Source organism: Canis lupus, chromosome 8, assembly GCF_003254725.2.
Source record: "Canis lupus dingo isolate Sandy chromosome 8, ASM325472v2, whole genome shotgun sequence".
Taxonomy (NCBI): Eukaryota; Metazoa; Chordata; class Mammalia; order Carnivora; family Canidae; genus Canis; species Canis lupus.
Window position 1 is genome coordinate 73,164,198 of NC_064250.1, and position 20,992 is coordinate 73,185,189.

The 20,992-nt window shown below is 51.1% G+C and overlaps 1 long non-coding RNA gene and 2 gene segments (V, D, J or C); all 3 read right to left on the reverse strand.

Annotated features, from left to right (window-relative positions):
- Positions 1–20,992, reverse strand: part of LOC125755510 (immunoglobulin heavy constant gamma 1-like) — a gene marked incomplete at its 5' end in the record, with an annotated part of 97,386 nt that overhangs the window by 30,474 nt on the left and 45,920 nt on the right.
- On the reverse strand, positions 13,043–16,653 carry LOC118355497 (uncharacterized). Its single transcript, XR_004818060.2, has 2 exons — positions 15,976–16,653; positions 13,043–14,280 (listed from the first exon to the last, which is right to left on the reverse strand). It is a non-coding gene; the product is annotated as an uncharacterized LOC118355497 (long non-coding RNA).
- LOC112658003 (immunoglobulin heavy constant gamma 1-like) overlaps positions 17,407–20,992 on the reverse strand; it is a 79,202-nt gene continuing 75,616 nt past the window's right edge. The window contains 4 exon segments of the C gene segment in view: positions 17,407–17,879; positions 17,986–18,315; positions 18,442–18,498; positions 18,788–19,078. Of these exon segments, the coding sequence occupies positions 17,551–17,879; positions 17,986–18,315; positions 18,442–18,498; positions 18,788–18,878 (807 nt within the window).

Here is a 20,992-nt window from a genome sequence, read left to right on the forward strand (position 1 = left end):
CTCACAGGCTTATTCACTTTTTTTAAAAAAGATTTTATTTATTTATTCATGAGAGAGAGAGAGAGAGAGAGGCACAGAAACAGGCAGAGGGAGAAACAGGCTCCACGCAGGGAGCCCGACATGGGACTTGATCCCGGGTCTCCAGGATCAGGCCCTGGGCTGAAGGCGGCACTAAACTGCTGAGCCACTCAGGCTGCCTGACTTATTCACTTTTATTCAATCTTTTTTCTTTCTGTTCCTGAGATTTGGTCATTTCAATTGTCCCATTTTCTAGTTCATTGACTCTTCTCAAGGAATCATTGCTAAAATCTGCTTTGAATCTCTCTAGTGAAATTTTATTTCAGCTAGTATAGTTTTCATCTCCCAAATTTCTTCTTAGTTTCTTTTTAGATTTTCTATTTCTGTATTGATATTTGTATTTTGTTCATACATCATTTTCTTGAATTTCTGCCTATAGTTCTTTTTTTTTTCAGGGAAATACAAATCAAAACCACAATGAAATACCACCTTCACACCAGGGAGAATGGGGAAAATTAACAAGGCAGGAAACAACAAATGTTGGAGAGGATGCGGAGAAAGGGGAACCCTCTTGCACTGTTGGTGGGAATGTGAGCTGGTGCAGCCACTCTGGAAAACTGTGTGGAGGTTCCTCAAACAGTTAAAAATAGATCTGCCCTATGACCCAGCAATTGCACTGCTTGGAGATTTACCCCGAAGATACAGATACAATGAAATGTGGGGACACCGCAATCCCAATGTTTATAGCAGCAATGTCCACAATAGCCAAACTGTGGAAGGAGCCTCGGTGTCCATAGAAAGATGAATGGATAAAGAAGATGTGGTCTAAACAATACTTGTATCCATGTACTCAAGAAAGGGCCCCTTTTCCCACCTTACACTAAAGAAAGAGCCTATAGTTATAATTTATGGACAGATTGATTGTTATCTTTTCTTGTGTAGGGTCTTTTCTTGACTTAGTGAGATCTGGGGTTACCACAGAAATGGTTCAGTATATCACAGCTCCTATGGAGTTAGTCCAGTCACAGATATGCATGAGATTCTATTCATTGGATCAGAATCAAAATGATACTTTGATCCACTTGAGCCATTAAGTGCTCCCTATTATATAATATGCCCAGGCCTGCAGAATGAAGCAGACCCTTTTTATTGTGAATAATAATGAGGACATATTTTTCTTTATATTGTTTTATTTCTTTGCACTGAGTGTGAGGAAGATAAAAGGTTTAGTAAAAGTAATAAAATCAGTACAATCACTAACTTTTCTATGTATATATTATTTTGCAATATAGGTGAATATTACTAATTGATTTGATTCTTCTCAGAGGGTGCTGCTCTTTAATGAAAATGATAGCTAATGGTTTTTTTCTCCACTCTGCTTTCTATAACCAGTGTTTTAATATTTGTGTGTTCTTTATAAAATTTAGAAGTAATTCATTATTGAATTCTGTTTCCAGAATTGGTATGTATGTAAACATGGTAGTACAGCCATTTTTTTCATACATGAGTATAAATAAAATAGTATTTTTTAAAGTATATAAAAAAAGAAGATGTGGTCTATGTATACAATGTAATATTACTCAGCCATTAGAAATGACAAATACCCACCATTTGCTTTGACGTGGATGGAACCGGAGGGTATGATGCTGAATGAAATAAGTCAATCGGAGAAGGAAAAACATTATATGGTCTCATTCATTCTGGGAATAAAAGAAATAGTGAAAGGGAATAAAAGAGAAAGGAGAGAAAATGAGTGGGAAATATCAGTGAGGGAGACAGAACATGAGAGACTCCTAACTCTGGGAAACGATCAAGTGGTGGTGGAAAGGGAGGAAGGTGGGGGGTGGGGGTGAATGGGAGATGGGCACTGAGGGGGGCACTTGACGGGATGAACACTGGGTGTTATTCTGTATGTTGGTAAATTGAACACCAATAAAAATAAATTTATTATTAAAAAAAGGAAAGGGAGTTGGGTGGGGCGTGGGGCGACTGGGTGACGGGCACTGAGGGGGGCACTTGACGGGATGAGCCCTGGGTGTTATTCTGTATGTTGGCAAATTGAACACCAATAAAAATAAATTTATTTTTTTAAAAAAAGGAAAGGGAGGTGGGTGGGGGGTGGGGGTGACTGGGTGACGGGCACTGAGGGGGGCACTTGATGGGATGAGCACTGGATATTATATGTTGGCAAATTGAACTCCAATAAAAAATAAATTAAAAAAAGATTATTTCTGTATTGATATTTGTATTTTGTTCATACACCATTTTCTTGAATTTCTGCCTATAGTTCTTTGAGCATCATTAAGGTGGTTGTTTTAAATCTTTGGTAGATTTGCCATCATTTCTTTTTTGGGAATGGTTCTCTGTGTGGGCAGCTTGAGTATTGTGTTGAGTTGTCAAATACCGGGAACACAGGAAACAGTTCTGAAGTGCACTCAGCCAAGTTTGACCCAGTTCTCTCCAAGGGTCAGTGGCTGTACCAGCATGATCCAGTACCTTCCAGGAGTCAGGGGCTGTGCCCAGTATGACACAATACCTCCAGGGATCAGGGACTTCCCAGCATGGCCCAGTACCTTCTGGAATTCAGGGGCTATGCCCAGTGTGACCCAACACCTCCAGGAGTCAGGGCGTGTGCTCAGCATGACATAATACCTCAAGGGGTCAGAGACTGTGCCCTGTGTGACCAGCACACTGCAGGGTCAGGGGCTCTGGACAGCACTGGGCCCATGTGGCTTGAGAAGACCCCAGGAGTTCCCTGAACCTCCTCTTGGCCAAGCCTTTCTGGCTGTGTGTGCAAGCGTCCTGGGGCTGCTGTGACAAGAGCCACAGATTGACTTGAGCAGTAGAAATTTCCCTTCCCAGCTCTGGAGGCCAGATGTCTCAAGTCCGGGGTGGGGAGGCAGGACAGCCCTCCCCCCATAGGCTTCATGGGGGGTCCTTCCTGCCTCTTCCAGCCTCTGTGGGCCACACATGCCCCAGGTTGTGGCCACGTCCCTCCGGCCTCTGCCTTCGTCTTCATGAGGCTTCTCTTCTGCATCTGTGTCTCTCTTTGTGTGCATCTTGTAGGACACCTACCATCGGGTGTAAGCCTGGAGCTTCTCATCTTAAGCTCATTGACTTGAATCAGATCTGCAAAGACCCCTTTTCCAAACAAGGTCACATCCACAGGTTCATTGGGGGTGGACATAGCCCCCAGGCGCCAGCATTCAGCCCACTGTGCTGGGTTCCTAAGAAAGGGAGAGAGAGAGGGAGAGAGTGACCTGACATGGTGGCCTCTCATTCGGGGTGGACATAGCCTCCAGGCGCCAGCATTCAGCCCACTGTGCTGGGTTACTAAGAGAGGGAGAGAGAGAGGGACAGAGGGACCTGACATGGTGGTCTCTTGGTGCCCAAGGGCATGTGAAGTTATCATCCCTGGTACTGTCCCCCACGCCCTGCTCTCAGCCTGTGCTCCCCGTGTGACAGGTCTTTGCTGGCCCTGCCTGACCAGTGACTGGCACACCTCCTCCCAGGCTCGGGCAGATGCCTCCTTCCCCTGTGCAGGGGTCTCTGGTGCTCGGGGCCTGTGTGAGCCAAGCCCTGGTTGTCCTCGAGCTGGGGTCCACAAGGCAGGTCTCCTGAACTGGGGCACCAGTCAGACAAGGAAGACGCTCAGCACTGCCCTGAGGTATCCCCAGTCCAGGGGATGGGAGGAAGGCCTCTAGGCCTGGACCTCTGAGAACCTGGCAGGTAGGGGTGGGTTGTGGTACAAAATGAATAAAGTCTCTTGTGATATTATTTTATTATCTATCTATCTATCATCTATCTATCTATCTATCTATCTATCTATCTATCTATCATCTATCTATCTATCATCTATATCTATCTATCCACCCATCTATCATCAATGTATCTCTGCAAGACCTCTATAGCTGTTGGAGCCTGGTGTGGACTGCGCCATGGATCTATGTTTTGTGGTTGCCCAGAACAGGGGTGGGGACCATGGAGTGGCTTTCTGGAGGTGCCCATGCATCCGATTCTGGGTTGTTGGGGCAGATGCAGGTAGCAGGCACAGGACACTGAGGTCCAGACTGCTCTGCTCTGGCCTTCACAGCTGTCCTGCCTGCAGAGTCCCACACTGTGCTGCTTTTGGACAACAGTGACCTGGGACAGACAGTAAATGGGCAGCTTCTCAGCTGTGCATGTGTGTGTCTGTGGGGGGGGGCAGTGCCTCTGTGTGCACGTGTGTCTCCATGTGCATGTGAGTACTTGGGAGCCAGAGTATGCCTGTGTGTGCATGCATGTGCAGGAGCATGTGTGTGCATGGTGGTCTGTGTCTGCATGTGTGTATACTCTCTCTCTTACCTCTTATCATTTCCTCCTGTTTCCTGGACTCTGGGTCACAATTTCTTACCTCTCATCAATCTCCTCCTAGTTATGAACTCAGGGTATCTATCTCATATGTGTTTCTTGCTGGTTCAGTGACCCTAGGTTCCTATCTCTTACCTTACATCAGTGTCTTCCTGCTTTGTAATTCTCATGTCTCTTCCTGGTTTGGTGACTCTGGGTCTATCACTTACCTCTAAATTGTCCTCCTGGTCATTTGACTCTGGGTATCTTTCTCTTACCTTCATCAATCTCCTCCTGCCTCTGTGACTCTGGGTCTCTACCTTTTACCGCTCATGTACTTCTTGCCTTTTTGTGGCCCTGGGTCTCTATCTCTTACTTCTGGTCTATCTCCTGCTGGTTGTTTTACCTGAGTCTCTATCTCTTACCTCTCATCAAACTCTTCCTGGTTCTGTGACCCTTGGTCTCTATCTCTTATTTCTCATATGTCTCTTCCTGGTTCTGTGACTCCAGGCCTGTATCTCTTACCTCTCATCATTTCATCATGGCTCTGTAACATTGGGTCTGTCTCCTACCTCCATGAATCTTTTCCTTGTTATGAACACTGGGTATCTATCTCTTACCTCTGATCTGTCTCTTGTTTGTTCTGTGACCCTGGATCTCTATCTCTTACCTCCATCATTTTCCTCCTGCTTATGTGTCCCTGGGTCTCTATCTCTTACCTCTCATCATTCTCTTCCTGGTTATGTGACTCAGGATCTCTATTTCTTATGTCCCATCATTCTCCTCACGGTTCTGTGACTTGGGTCTTTGTCTCCTATCTCTCAAAGTTCTCTCTTGGTTTTGTGACTTTTGGTCTTTATATCTTAACTGTCGCCATTCACTTCCTGGTTTTATTTATTTTTTAATATTTTAATATTTTATTTACTTTTTAAAGACTTATATTTATTTATTCATGAGAGACACAGCAAGAGAGAAAGAGAGGGAGACAGAGACAGAAACAAAGACATAGGCTGAGGGAGAAGTAGGCTCCCTGCAAGGAGCCCAATGTGGGACTCGATCCCAGTTTCCTGGATCTCACCCTGGGCCAAAGGCAGATGCTCATTGCTGAGCCACCCAGGCATCCCTTTTTTAATGTTTTGATTTAAATTCAATTTAATTAACATATAGTGTTTTATTAGTTTCAGAGGTAGAATTTAACGATTCATCAGTTGCATATAACACTCATTGCTCATTCCATCAAGTGCCTCCCCTTAATACCCATCACTCAGTTACCCTGTCCCCCAACCCACCTCCCCTCCAGCAACCCTCAGTTTATTTCCTATAGTTAAGTGTCTCTTATGGTTTTGATTAGGACTAAGTTAAACCTTTATGTGAATTTGGTAAGAAATGCAATCTCTAAAACATTTTATTTTCTCATTCAGCAGTATGGTATGTAGCTCCTTGTATTCAAATATTCTCTCTAAATGAGTGGGAAATATCAGTGAGGGTGACAGAACATGAGAGACTCCTAACTCTGGGAAACAAACAAGGGGTGATGGAAGGGGAGGTGGGCGGGGGGGTGGGGGTGACTGTGTGATGGTTCTGAGGGGGGAACCTGATGGATGAGCACTGGGTGTTATGCTGTATGTTGGCATATTGAACTCCAAAAAAATATACAAAACCCCCCAAATATTCTCTCTTGTTCAGTCTTATTCATAGAAATTCTGCATTTTCACTTTAGAACTATGCTTTTTTTTGATATTTGATACTATTATTGATTTGATTCTGGGTCTCTCTCTCTTACCTCTATCAATTCATCTCCTGGTTCTGTAAGAGAACTAATTCATCTCCTCAGTCTCTATCTCTTACCTTTGATCTGTCTCCTGCTGGTTCTTTGACCCTGGGTCTTTATCTCTTACCTCTCATCAATCTCCTCCTGGTTCTGTTACCCTGGGTCTCTCTCTTAATTTTCATCTGTCTCTTTCTGGCTCTGTGACTCCGAAGTCTATCTCTTACCGCTCATCATTTGCCTCCTGCTTGTGTGACTCAAGTCTCTCTTACCCTTATTTGTCTCTCCTGGTTCTGGGACACTGGGTTTCCCTCTTTATTATTTCACAAAATTCTCCTCCTTTTTGTGTGACTCTATGTCTCTATCTCTTACCTCTCATCATCTTCTCCTGGTTTGCGACTCCTGGTCTCTATTGCTTACCAGTCCTATGGCTCCCAGTTCTATGGCTCTGGGTCACTATCTCTTACCTCTTATCATTCTTCTTCTGCTTGTGTGACTCTGTGTCTCTATCTCTTACCTCTCAATAGTTTCTTCTGGTTCTGTGACACTGGGTACATATCTTACTTCTCAAAATTCTCCTCCTTTTTTTGTATATTTTTTATTAGAGTTCTATTTGCCAATATATAGCATATCACCCAGTGCTCATCCCATCAAATGCCCCACTCAGTGCCCATCACCTAGGCACCCCATCCCCCTGACCACCTCCCCTTCCACTACCCCTTGTCCCATTTCCCAGAGTTAAGAGTCTCTCATGTTCTGTCTCCCTCACTGATATTTCCCACTCATTTTCTCAATTCTCCTCCTTTTTTGTGACTCTAGGTCTCATCATTCAACTCCTTGTTTTGTGACTCTGGATCTCTATTTCTACCTCTTATTATTCATCTGTGGTTCTGTGACTTTGGGTCTCTCTCTCTTACCTCTCATCAGTCTCCTCCTGTCCTGTGACTCTGGGTCTCTATATCTTACCTCTCATCAGTCTCTCCTGGTTCTGTGACACTGGGTCTCTAACTCTTACTTCTCAAATTCTCCTTTTTGTGTGACTGTAGGTCTCTATCTAATAACTTTCACCAATCTGCTCCTGCTTCTGTGACCATGGGTCTCCATGTCGTACCTCTCATCTTCACCTCCTAGGTCTGTGACCCTTGGTATATATCTCTTATTTCTGATCTATCTCCTGCTGGTTCTTTTACCCTGGCTCTCTATCTCTTACCTCTCATCAAACTCCTCCTGGTCTGTTACTCTGAATCTCTATCTCTTACCTGTTATCTCTCTCCTCCTGGTTCTGTGATCCTGAGTCTCTATCTCTTACTTCTCATCTGTCTCTTCCTGTTTACATGACTGTGAGTCTGTAATTCTTACCTCTAACCATTTCTTTCAGGCTCTTTGCTACTAGGTCTCTTACTGCTCATCAATCTCCTCCTGTTTCTGAACACTGTGAATCTCTTACCTCTGATCTGTCTCTTGCTTGTTCTGTGTCCCTGGATCTCTATCTCTTACCTCTCATTATTCTCTTCCTTGTTCTGTGACTCTGGGTCTTTATTTCTTACCTCACATCATTCTACTCCTGGTTCTTGACTCTGGGTCCCTATATATTACATGCCTTCATTCTCTGACCTTGTGACCTTCTCTTCATTCTGTGACCTTGGGTCTCTATCTCTTACCTCTCACCTCTCATCATTCTCTTTTGGATTTGTGACTCAAAGTCTCTATCTCTTACATCTCATCATTTACATCCTGGTTTGACTCTGTGTCTCTCTCCCTTACCTCTCACATTCAACTCCTGGTTTTTGACTCTGGGTTTCTCTTACATCTCATCATTCTCCAACTTTTTGTGTGACTCTGGATCTCTATCTCATACTTCTCATCATTCATCTCTTCCTTCTTAACTCTGGATCTATCTTGTACCTCTCATCATTCTCTCCTTGTTCTGTGACCCTGGGTCTCTATCTCTTTCTTCTCATCTGTCTCTTCCTGGTTCTGTGACTCAGGTCTTTACCTCTTACTTCTCATCATTTCCTCCTGGTTCTTAGTCTCTGAGTCACAATCTCTTACCTCTTATTCAACTCCTCCTGGCTATATGACCCTGGGTCTCATCTCTTACCTCTCATCAATATCCTCTTGTTCTGTGAACCCGCTATCTCTTACCTCTCATCATTCTCCTCCTGGTTCTGAACTCTGGGTATCTATCTCTTACCTCTGATCTGTCTCTTGCTGGTTCTGTGACCCTGGGTCTCTATGTCTTACTTTTCATGCCTCTACATGGTTTGATGATGCTGGGTCTCCATCTCTTACCTCTCAATTCTACTCCTGGTTATTTGAATCTGGGTCTCTTTCTCTTACTCTCATCAATTTCCTCCTGGCACTCGGACTCAGGGTCTCTATCTCTTACCTCTCATCATTTGCCTCCTGCTTATGTGACTCAGGTCTCATTCTCTTACCTATCATCAATCTCCTGGCTCTCTCACTCTGGCTCTCTATATCTTACCAATCATGCCCTCCACCCAGTTCTGTGACTTGAATCACTATCTCTTATCTCTCATCACTCTTCTGCTTGTTTGACTCTTGACCTCAATCTCTTACTTCTCATCATTTGTCTCCTGGTTGTCTGACTCTGGGCCTCTATCTCTTACCTCTCATAAATCTCCTCCTTGCTCTGTGACTTTGGGCCCTATCTCTTACTTCTCATCATTTACCTCCTGGTTATTCAACCCTGGGTCTCCATTTCTTACCCCTCATTATTCACCTCATGGTTCTGTGACTTTGGGTCTTTATATCTTTTTTTTAAATTTTATTTATTCATGATAGGCACACAGTGAGAGAGAGAGAGGCAGAGACACAGGCAGAGGGAGAAGCTGGCTCCATGCACCGGGAGCCTGACGTGGGATTTGATCCCGGATCTCCAGGATCGCGCCCTGGGCCAAAGGCAGGCGCCAAACCGCTGCGCCACCCAGGGATCCCTGGGTCTTTATATCTTACCTCTCATCCCTCACCCAAAGGTTCTGTGACCTCACCCAAAGGTTGGGTGTCTATCTCTTACCTCTCATAAGTTTCTCCTTGTTTTGTGACTCTAAGTCTCTATATCTTAACTCTCATCATTCACTTCATGGTTCTCAAACATGGGACTACTCCTCTTACCACTCATCATTCCCCCCATGATTCTGTGATTTTGGATCTCTATCTCCTGCTTCTCATTATTCCCTCTTGGTTTTGTGACTCAAGGTCTCTATCTCTTACATCTTGTCATTCACCTCCTAGTTCTTGACTCTAGGTTTCTATTTTACCTCGTATCTTTCTCCTCCTGTTTGTGTGACTCTATGTCTCTATCTCATACTTCTTATCATTTACCTCCTGGTTCTTGACTCTTGTGTTTCTTTATCTTACTTCTCATCTGTCTTTTCCTGATTCTGTGACTCCGGGTCTATAAATCTTACCTGTCATCATTTCCTCCGGCTTCTATGTGTCTGGGTCACAATCTCTACCTCTCATCGATCTCCACCTGCTCTGTGGTCCTGGATATCTATCTCTTAGCTCTCATCAGTCTCCTTCTGATTCTGTGACCCTGGGTCTTTCTTACTTCTCATCTCTACTAGTTTTAGTGACTCCAGGACTCAATCTCTTACCTCTCAGTTCTACTTCTGGTTATTTGAGTCTGGGTCTCTATCTCTTACCTCTCAAAAATCCCCTCCTTGCTCTGTGACTTTGGGACTTTGGGACCCTATCTCTTACCTCTCATCATTCACCTCCTGGTTATGTGATTTTAGGTCTCTATTTCTTACTCCTCATTATTCATCTCATGGTTCTGTGATTTTGGGTCTCTATTTCTTTTTTTTTAATTTATTTTTTATTGGTGTTCAATTTACTAACATACAGAATAACCCCCAGTGCCCGTCACCCATTCACTCCCACCCCCCGCCCTCCTCCCCTTCTACCACCCTAGTTCGTTTCCCAGAGTTAGCAGTCTTTACGTTCTGTCTCCCTTTCTGATATTTCCCACACATTTCTTCCCCCTTCCCTTATATTCCCTTTCACTATTATTTATATTCCCCAAATGAATGAGAACATATAATGTTTGTCCTTCTCCGACTGGCTTACTTCACTCAGCCTAATACCCTCCAGTTCCATCCACGTTGAAGCAAATGGTGGGTATTTGTCATTTCTAATAGCTGAGTAATATTCCATTGTATGGGTCTCTATTTCTTACCTCTCATCCATCACCTCCTGGTTCTATGACTCTGGGTCTGTATCTGCAACCTCTCATCCTTCTCTTGGTTCTATAACTGTGGATCTTTATCTCTTTTTTCTCATCACTCTCCTCCTGCTTCTGTGATCCATGGTCCTCTATCTCTTACTTCTCATTTCTCTAAATGTTTTCTGCAACTCTGGGTCTCTTTCTCTTACTTTCTTCCATGTCCTCCTGCTCTGTGATTCTGGTTCTCTATCTCTACCTCTCACCACTTGCCTCCTGCTTGTGTGACTCTGGGTCTCTAACTCTTACCTCTCAACAATCTCCTCCTGTTCTGTGACTCTGGGTCTCTGTCTCTCACCGCTCATCTACTCCTCCCACTTCTGTGACTCATGCCTCTATCTCTTAGCTCTCATTTCTCCTCCTGGTTATTTGACCTGTGTCTCTTTCTCATACAATCATCAAGCTACTCTTGGCTCTGTGTCTCTGGGTCTTATCTCTTACCTCTCATCAATCTCCTCCTGGCTGTGTGACATGGGGTCTCTATCTCTTACTGCTCATCTAACTTCTGGATCAGTGACTCTGGGTCTCTGTCTCTCCTCATCATTTACCTCCAGGTTCTTGACTCTTGGTCTCTATCACTTACCACTCATCAATCTTCTGATTCTGGGCCTCTGGGTCTCTATCTCTTACCTCTCATCATTCACCTCCTAGTTCTGTGACTCTGGGTCTGTATCTGCAACTACTCACTCTTCTCTTGGTCCTTTAACTCTGGGTCTCTATCTCTTAGTTCCCATCTTTCTCTTCATGGTTCTTTGACTCTGGGCCTCTATCACCTACTTCTCTTCATTCTCCTCCTGTTTGTGTGACTCTGGGTCTCTTTCCTTTGACTCTCATCCTTCTCTTCCTGGGTCTGTTATGCTGGGTCTCTATCTCCTACTTCTCATCTATTTCCTCTGGTCTGTTACTCTTGTGCTGTTTGATGCATAGTCTCTGAAGCTTGTGTAAGTCTCACATACTGTGTGTGGGTGATAGGATGCATGTGGAGATGTGAAGGGTGTCTGTGTGCTCGGACAATATTTGAGGGTCACATTTGGAAGCCCTAGAGCCTGTGAGCAGTAGTAGTCACAGGGTAGGCATCATAGCCCTGAGGGTGAGAGTGTAGTTCTGTCTGGGCTTGGTGTTGGCAAGGAGGACATGGGCTCCTCCTGTTATGGGAGATCCTGCCATACCCTTGGGAGTGGTGGGTGGGAAGTGGGATGATCATTGTTCCAGGGAATAGGAATGGGGCAGGTGCTGGCACGCAGAGTAGGAGGGGGCTGGGCAGGCTGTGTGGCCACTGGCAAATTGGCTTCTCAGGTAGATGTGTAGTATGAAGGGGCTGGAGGGTGGGTGTGAGCCTCAGGATGGTAACCTGGAGTCTCCAGGGTCCCTGAGGACTGGGTCATTCTCCTGGATGTGCTCTCTGTGGCACGTAAATCGTGGGTCCCAGGTCAGGAGTCTGTGGCTGCCCCTCCTGCCACCCTGACCACTGGTGAGACAGCCCCTGTTCTGCAGACAATTCCCTGTCACCCACAGGGAGCTGGAAGGGTGTTTCCTTACCAGCCCAGGGGGCCGCGGCCATGCTGATCAAGATCTGTGTTCTTCCTGGGCCTCAGGCTTCACTATCGGACTGCAGACTCAGAGCCCACTCCCCACTCCCACTGGCGGGCAGAATGGACAGTGGCTTGGCTCCTGGCCCCTCGGCCTCATGCTGGCCTGGGGAGGCCCAATGCTGCCAACAAACCCACGTCCCTTCCCTGGATACTTTACTTGAAAGAGCTGGGAAGTATGGTCCTGCCTCTGCCTCTGAGTAGTGTGTGTCCCCTATGATCCAGGGGCATCTCTCTTGGACCTGAGACCTCCCAGTCACCACAAGGCCAGAATCTCGACTCTGTAATTGCTGGCCCTGGATCTGCGGCCTGAGTAGACCTGCGTGTGAACAACCCTTCTTGAGTATTCATTGGTGCCCTGCCTACCCTCACTCCTTGTTTACCTGGAAAACACTGTCACTCTGTCCCCAGGTGGAGTTCACACAACATCCCCTTAGGGTCTCTCCTGACCCAGTGCCCTGATCACTTGACTGGTGTCCTGCTTTGCTTACCTTTGCCAATGCTCTCCCCATGGCCTTGCCTGTCCTGGCCTTCACCAGTGATCCCATCTGGTACTTGTGCCTGGACACAACCAGCCTGCATTGGCCTAAATATGTCCCCCAAATTCAAGTCTTGTGTCGTGACCCTGAACCTCAGATTGTGGCTGCATTTGAGATGGGTTCTTTGAGAGGTAGCAAGGTGAAAGGAGGTCATTAGCCCCATCAGCATTGCTGTTCTTCCACATGAACTTCTGTATTTGTAAGAGCAGGTGTCAGGATATGGGCAGTATAGGAGGTCGGCCAGGGAGGACATGGAGAGGGGCCCTGTGAGGCATGTATCTCCCACTGCCGGCTACTAGGACTGTGAAAGCATAAATGCATGTGGTTTAAGATGCCAGAATCGGGATCTTTGTCTGGCAGCCTGCACTAACTAATACACACCCAACACATGTCCGTTGCTCTGTCCACGTCCAAGGCGGGCAGCCATTGTGCCTCCAGCCCCAGGCTGGGTCTGCTCTCCACCCAATTCCTACGGCTGGAGGGAGCCAATGCATGATGTGGCATGGCTGTGGATTTCACTCGCCCATCGACAGAGGAAGCCTTTCCCCAGTGATTTCTGGAATTTTTAAAGATTTTATTGTCTTCAAGAAAAGAAAGAAATTGTAAGGAATTAATAAGCTCCAGAAATGTAAAGAGATTAAAACAAGCTAGCCAAGCTACAAGAGTGGCTTTCATTTGCATGATCCCTGCACATTCTCTCCCAGGGGGTACGGGGGCTCTGCTTCTCCTCCGGGCACGGCTGTCTCAGGCCATGTAGGGGCTCCCACCTGGCAGTAGCTCTAGGACAGGCAGAGATCCAGGCCTTGGGGTTCCCCAGCCATTACCCATGGCCATGGGCACTCTCTCTGACCCCTGCTACTTCCCCGGAACTGCAAGCTAAAAGGAGTTCCTGCCCCATGGGACTCAGGTCCAGGCCAAGGACAGAGTGGGCTTGGTCTGCTGCCTTGGCCCTCCAAGATCCTCCAGCTCTGTCCATGGAGCCTGTGTCCTCCTGCCTGGGACCAGGTCAGCAGGCCCCTCTCCAGGAGGCCTGTCTGGGTGACATCACTGCTTCCCCAAGTGTTGTCATCCAGCAGCTGTGGGGCTTCTGCAGCAGCCTCAGACCCGGGCCCTCTCACTATGATCTCCTCCTTCTGGAGAAGACGTGACTGACCATTAGCAACACATCAGGAGTTTCCGTTTGGGTGACAACGACCCATGGCTTCCTCTCAACATGCCAGAACGTGCCTGTCTGGGGACATCCTGCATTCTGGAGCCTGGTCTGGATAGGGTGTGCACAGAGGCCATACCCTGCCCAGATAGACACTGGACTCACTGCCATCTGCCTCTTGGGGGATCAACATGCTGGTCTACCCAGGGGCCATCCCCTGAGAGCCATACTGCCCTATGCCTCAGTGTCCACATGGTCCCAGGTGTATCTTGGTGGCTGCTAGGAGGGGCCAGCAGGCGTCCATCAGCTCAGGTTGGAGGCATTCTTTTTGTTCCCTTGGTTCTCCAAACAGTGGACCAGGGGTCAGGATGCAGCCCATAGTGGCCATGAGGCCAGATGGTGGAGGTGAAAACCCAGGGTGGCTGTGAGGTCAGAGGGTGGCAAGGTCAGATGGCAGAGGAGCAGGCCTGGCAGCAGGCCAAGCGGTACACACCTAGGCACCCGTTTTGTACATGGGGTCTAGGGCAGTTCTGGACATCCTTCCCAGAGGGCTGGCCCTAGGCCCCCTGCCCGATCATATTCCTGTAGTCGGGGACAATCGTGCGCTTCAGCTCCACCACTGATGAGAAGATCCACTTCACCTGCATCAGGGAGGGGAGGGTGTGAGCTTGGCCTGGACCCCCACAGACTGCCTCCCTCCATGACCAAGCTCCTGCCCCCAAGGCTAGGTATTGTGAGGGGATCCTGGAAGGGACAGTGTGGGGAGAGGGAGCAGACAGTGAGAGGACAAGGTTGGGACTGAGAAGCGACAGTGTGGAGATAGTGAGGAGACAGTGAGGGGGGCTTTGTGGGGATTGTTTGGACAATGAGGGGAGTGTGAGGGGACTTTGTGGGGATAGTGAGAGGTTAGTGAGGAGACAGTGAGGACAGATGATGGGACGGTGTGGGGACAGTGAAGCATGAGTGAGAGGACATTTTGGGTTCATTGTGGGGACAGTGAGGGATTGTTTGGGGACAGTGAGGGGACTGTGAGGGGATTTTGTGGTGACAGTGAGGGGATAGTGAGGAGGCAGTGAGGACAATATGAGGGAACAGTATGGGGACTGTGAGGCATAAGTGAGCACAGCGTTTGGGACACTGTGGTGAGAGTGAGGGAACAGTGAGGAACAGTGAGGAGACTGTGTAGGGATAGTGTGGGGACAGTGAGAAGACAGTGAGAGGACTGTGTGGGGATAGTGAGAAGACAGTGAGAGGACAGTGTGGGGACAGTGAAGGGACAGTGTGGGGATAGTGAGGAGAAGATGATAAGACTTTAGGGACAGTGAGGGACAGTATGGAGATAGTGAAGAGACAGTGGGGGGATTTTGTGGGGATTGTGAGGGACAGTGAAAGGACTGTGAGGGGACTTTGTGGGAACAGTGAGGGGAGAGTGAGGAGACAGTGAGGACAGAATGTGGGGATGGTGTGGGGACTATGAGGTGTCAGTGAGAGGATAGTGACGGGCCAATAAGCGGACAGTTAGGGACATTGTGGGAATGGTGACAGGATAGTTTGGGAAAGTGTGGTGACAGAAGGGAACGGTGGGGGGATAGTGAGGAGACATTGAAGAGACAGTGACAGGACAGTGTGGGGACAGTGAAGGGACAGTGTGGGGATAGTGAGGAGACAGTGCGGAGACAGTGAGGGGACTTTGTGGGGGATTTTGAGGGACAGTATTGGGATAGTGAGGTGACAGTGAGGGTACTTTGTGGCGACAGTGAAGAGACAGTGGGGGGACTTTGTGGGGACATTGAGGAGAAAGAAGGGACAGTGGCGGGGAAATGAGGAGAGAGGGTGGGGACTGTGTGGGGACAGTGAGGGGAAAGTGAGGGGAGTGTTGGAACTGTGAGGAGACAGGGAGGAGAAAGGGGACAGAGTGGGGAGAGTGGGACACAATGAGAGGGCAGTGAGGGATAATGATGGGACATCAGGGGACAGTGAGGGATCAAGAGGGGGCAGTATGAGTATAGTATGTAGACAGTGAGGAGTCAGCGTTGGGACCATGAAGAGGCAGTGTGGGGATGGTGTGGGGACAGAAATGAGACAATGGATACAGTGATGAGTGAGTGAGGGGACAGTGAGAAGTCAGTGTGGGGACAGAGTGGGGACAATGAAGAGAAAATGAGGGGACAGTGTGGGGACATTGTGTGGATAGGGAGGGGAAGTGAGTGCACAGCAAAGAGTCAATATGCCAACAGAGTGGAGTCAGCATGTCATTGTGGGGTCCGTGCAGGCACATGGTGAGGGCAGTGATGGGACAGTGGGCTATAGTCCGGGGACAGTATGGGTGTGCCCACCTTGAAGAGGGTGACAGTGGCGCTGTAGCACACGCTGAGCAGGAAGAGGGTGATGAAGATGGAGATGGTGGTCCACAGCCCGTCCAGCTCCCCGTCCTGGTCCTCAGCACAGCTGTCATCCAGGATCAGCTCTGGACAGGAAGGGGGTGGTCAGTACTGGGCCGGCAGAGGGGCAGATTCCCTGAGGGACAGTCACAACCCTCTGCAACCCTGGGTGCCAGCCTCAGCACCCCAGCCCTACCGCTTTGGCCAGGCCAGTGGAGGACCCACTCCCTCTCTGCTCTGCCCTGTGTTGGACCCTGTGGGGAGAAGGCGCCTTGACTGCCACACCTCCTCTTGCCCTGGGGGTCCAGGCTCTTGTGGGAGGGTCAGCGGAGAATAAAAAAGGGCCCAGAGTGACAGGGAGTGTCCCTAGTGAACAAGTGTGTGAGAGCATCAGGATAAGTTGGGTTGTGGGGGTTTTGTGCACGTCAAGAGGGGGTGTAGGTTCCCTGGGGCAGAGGAGGGCAGGTCGGTGTGGACAGTGTGTGGATGAGCTGCTGAGCAACTGATGGGCATTGGAAGGGGTGGGGACCAGGGTGTTGCCCATGGTGAGGGTTCCTAAGACTGGCTCTTCTCTGGGCACTGCAGTTGGTCCTGTGTGGGACCCAGGGTATAAGGTCTGTGTGTGTGTGTGTGTGTGTGTGTCTGTGTGTGTGTGTGTGTGTGTGTCTGTGTGTCTGTGTGTGTTACTGAGAAGGTGGCGGTGCTCAGCACGATGGGCTTGTTTTCAATGGATCTGAACTCAGTGTCCATGTGGAGGTCTCCAATGGTCCCTCCCCTGGGCACTCAGGGCCACCTGCCTCTGCCCCACTGGGGCACGGGGTGAGTGTCCCCATGAGTGGATGGGCCTGGCCCAGGGGGATGAACTCAGGTGGGACCTCCTCACCTGGAGGTAGGGTGGGGGACTGTACATGGATGGAGTGTCATGTCTGAGGGCAAATAGGGCCTGTCTTTTCCTGACAGGACAAGCATGGCTACTGTGTTGACAAGAGCTGCCAAGCAGAGCTCTCCGCAGGCTCAGGGGACAGGGAGCCCAGGGCATGAGGACAGGCCAGTGTCCCACAACTCGGTACAGAGGTGGGAAGGTTTGCGTGCTCATTTCCCTGAGGGTTCCTGGAGGGGACAACTCCTGCCATCCCCGTCCACACACCCCAGCCCTGGCTAGCTTCTGGCTGGATTGAGGGCCCACAGGGGCTGGACCTCTGGCAAAGTGCGCTCCCCAGGCTCAGGCGGCTCCTGGCCCCACGTTGTGGCAGCCTGTGCAGCCCTCCCCACTCGAGGTGCAGAGCTCACCCACCAATGGTGACACCTTAGACTCAGAGCTGGCCTGCCCGTACCACCCAGTGCCCGGGTGTCCTGGGCTCTGTCCCGGAAAGAACCATGACAGCGTGCAGGGTCCCAGGGCAGTACTGGGTGCTTTATTTCATGCCAGGTGCCTACCCGGGGTTATGTACACAGGGATGGGGGCTCAGGCATCCTCATGGGATCCTGAGAGCCAAGGGTGGGGGGCTTGCTGGGTGCCGGGCGTGTTGCTCATTTACCCGGAGAATGGGAGAGGGATTTCTGTGTGTAGTGGTTGTGTAGAGCTTCATGCATCACCGCACATATGAAGGTGTCTCCCCGCTGCCAGCGGCTCTTGTCCACAGAGAGCTTGCTGTACAGGAAGTAGGACCCGTCCTCGTCCAGCTGGGGCGGGGTCGTGCGGTACTTGCTCTCAGGCTCCTGCTGTCCATTGCTCTGCCACTCCACATCAATGTCAGGTGGGAAGAAGTCTTTGATCAGGCATGTCAAGCTGACTGTGTTCTTGCTCAACTCCTCCCGGGATGGCGGCAGGACATACACACTGGGCTGATGGGCCTGCCCTATGGGGTAAAGGATCAGCACAGATGGTCACTATCAGGGTGGAGGACTGGTATCAATTTACAGGGCAACTCTCCCTCCCTGCAGCCCCTATGCCCTGCTGCCTACCTCTGGCCTTGGAGATGGTCCTCTCGATCGGGGATGGGAGGGCTTTGTTGTTGACTTTGCACGTGAACTGCTTCCCCTTGAGCCAGTCCTGGTGCCCAATGGGGAGGACACTGACCACACGGTAGGTGCCATTGAACTGCTCCTCACGAGGCTGAGTCTTGGCTGTTTGCATCTGCTTACCGTCCACGAACCAGCTGATCTGCACCTCAGGGTCTTCTGGGTCCAGATCCACCACCACACATGTGACCTCAGGTGTTCGGGCAATCAAGAGGGTGTCCTTGGGTTTCGGGGGAAAGATGAAGACCGAAGGCCCTCCCAGCATTTCAGGGGCTAAAATGGAAGACACAAGGATGAGGTAGCACTTCGGTGGACTTCTCCAACACCCATTAGCCCATCAGGCTGTGCCTGGGTGTGCACCATCGGCTTGGGATGCAGAGCAGGGCCCTGCTGACTCACCTGGGCATTTGGGACAATCAGGTGGGCGAGGAACTCTTCCATTTTCTCTTTTGAGCACTGCAGAGAGAGCAGACTGGGGGTTACTGGGGGCCTGGTGTGGGCACAGGTCTTGGGGTGAACTTAGGGGACCCTCGAGCCGTGGCACCCAATGGGTCCTGGGAATACAGTGGGGAATGCAGCCTGTGGTCATCTGGACCAGGCAGCCACGCCCAGAGGACACCTTCCCAGAAAGGGGAGGCCTTGAGGACGGGGACACTGAGGTGACTCCCCGGTGACGTGGGTCTGGGAGGGACAGCTGATCTGGCTTGTCCCCAAGTGGACCCCTCTCTGAGGTCCGACGTCTCACCTGGCTTGTCTACTTTAGTTTTGCTGGCCGGGTGGGCCACGTTGCAGGTGAAGGTCTCGCTGGGCCACCTGCTGGAGGGCACTGTCACCATGCTGCTGAGGGAGTAGAGCCCTGAGGACTGCAGGACGGACGGGAAGGTGTGCACACCGCTGGTCAAGGAGCCGGAATTCCAGGACACAGTTACAGGCTCGGGGAAGTAGCCTGACACCAGGCAGGCCAGGGCCACCGTGGAGCCGGAAGTGGACCCGCAGCTGGGGGCCAGTGGGAAAACCGAGGGGGCCGTGGTGGAGGCTGCAAGAGAGGAGGCTGTGAGACCCCCAGGGTCTCAGGGGTGCCTGGCCTGGGGTGGCTCTGAGCACCACGCCCACATGCTTCAGGGAGTCTGCACACCAAGCGTGCGGCCCAGCTCGCTGTGGCCACAGAAGCTGGACTCATCGGCCTGGACAGTGCTGGGTGACCACCTGGATCACATCCCCAGGGCCTCGGCCACTGGGTCCCCATTCAGGTTTTCTCTGGCTGCCCCACCTGACCACAGCCTTTGTGGGAGCCCTGACCTGGGGGCCCTGCGCCCAGTGGGCTCCTGCTGGTCTCCTGAGCCCAGGCCTGCTATCCCCGTCCAACTGCGTCTTGCCCCAGCAGGGATTTGCACTGCCCAGGCCCCTCAGGATGGAGCTCAGGATGGAGCTCTCATCCTGGGCTACCATGTGCCCTCCAGGCTCCACGATGTCTGGGTCAGCTCTGCAGCCAAGCACCTGGGCCTGGATCCCGTCCCTGCCCGAGCCGTCGGGACTGTCCCAGGCATGGCTTCCTGACGTCCCTCAGGGCAGCTCCTGCCTTGGCCCCAGCCTTTGTCACCCCTGCTCTGGGGCCCAGGCAGCTCCCACAGGCCTCCCGCACCCAGGGCTGCCCTGAGCCTGTGCGCTCCTCGGGGTGGGAGGGAGCGTGGCCCTGCCCTGGCTGTCCCCTCCTGCATGGTGACAGCAAGTAGGCTGCAGCTCAGATGCCACCACCCGGCGGCTTGTCCCCTTGGACACTGGGCCCCGCTGCTCAGCTCAGGGCCCTGAAGCTGCCCTCGCATGCCCACCATGGCTGGCAGCCCTGCCTGGGGCTCCCCATGGGCCCCTTGTTCTCCTACCTCTGGATCCTCGGCCCTGCACCCCGACACCCGGCTGGCCCTGACCCTCCTCCCGGGCCGGTCTCAAGGTCTGCAGAACTGCACTGCTGCCCTTACTGGAAACCTGTGGCTCACTCATTCCTAGAGTGGCCCCCCTTCCCCTGGGCTCCAAGGTCTTCCTGGTGAGGCTCTGCTCCCCACCCGGCCTCACTGCCTCACACTCCCTGAGTCCAGGAGGCTCAGCTGCCCTGACCCTCAGCCCCTGCATGGGCGGCGCCGGCTCAGCCGCTGCACTGTGCAGCCCCGCTGGGCGCTCAGGCCTTGGTGCTGAGATTTTGGAACAAGGTGGAACCTCCCTGCCCCCCTGGGCCTCTGAGATGGGGCATGTTCCTGGGCTTCGCTGAGCTGAGATCTGAGTGCACCCCTGCCCCTCCTGCTCTCCACCTGCCCTGCTCCCCTGCACCTGCACCCCTGCTCCCTGAGATCCTGGGGTGACCCCTGCCCCTCCTGCTACCCACCTGTCCTGCTCCCCTGCACCTGCTCCCCTGCTCCCTGAGATCCTGGGGTGATTCATGAACCACCTGCTTCCCCGCTTACCCCTGCTCCCCTGCACCTGCTCCCCTGCTTCTGGGTTCCTGGGGTGACCCCTGCCCCTCCTGCTCCCCACCTGCCCTGCTCATCTGCACTAGCTCCCTGCTGCCTGAGCTCCTGGGGTGACCCTTTCCCCTCCTGCTCCCCTACTGCCCTGCTCCCCTGCACCCGATCCCTTCTCCCTGGTTTCCTGGGGTGACCCCTGCACTTCCTGTCCCCATCTGCCCCTGCTGTCTTGCACCAGCTCCCCTGATCCCTGAGCTCCTGGGGTAACCCCTGCCCCTCCTGCTCCCCACCTGCCCTGCTCCCCTACACCAGCTCCCCTGCTGCCTGAGCTCCTGCAGTGACCCCTGCGCACCTGCCCTGCGCACCTTAACCAGCTCCCCTGCTCGCTGAGCTTTGGGGTGACCCTGCCCTGCCTGCTCCTTCACCGACCCCTGCTCTCCTGCACCAGCTCCCCTGCTCCCTGGTCTCTTGGGGTGACCCCAGTCCCTCATGCT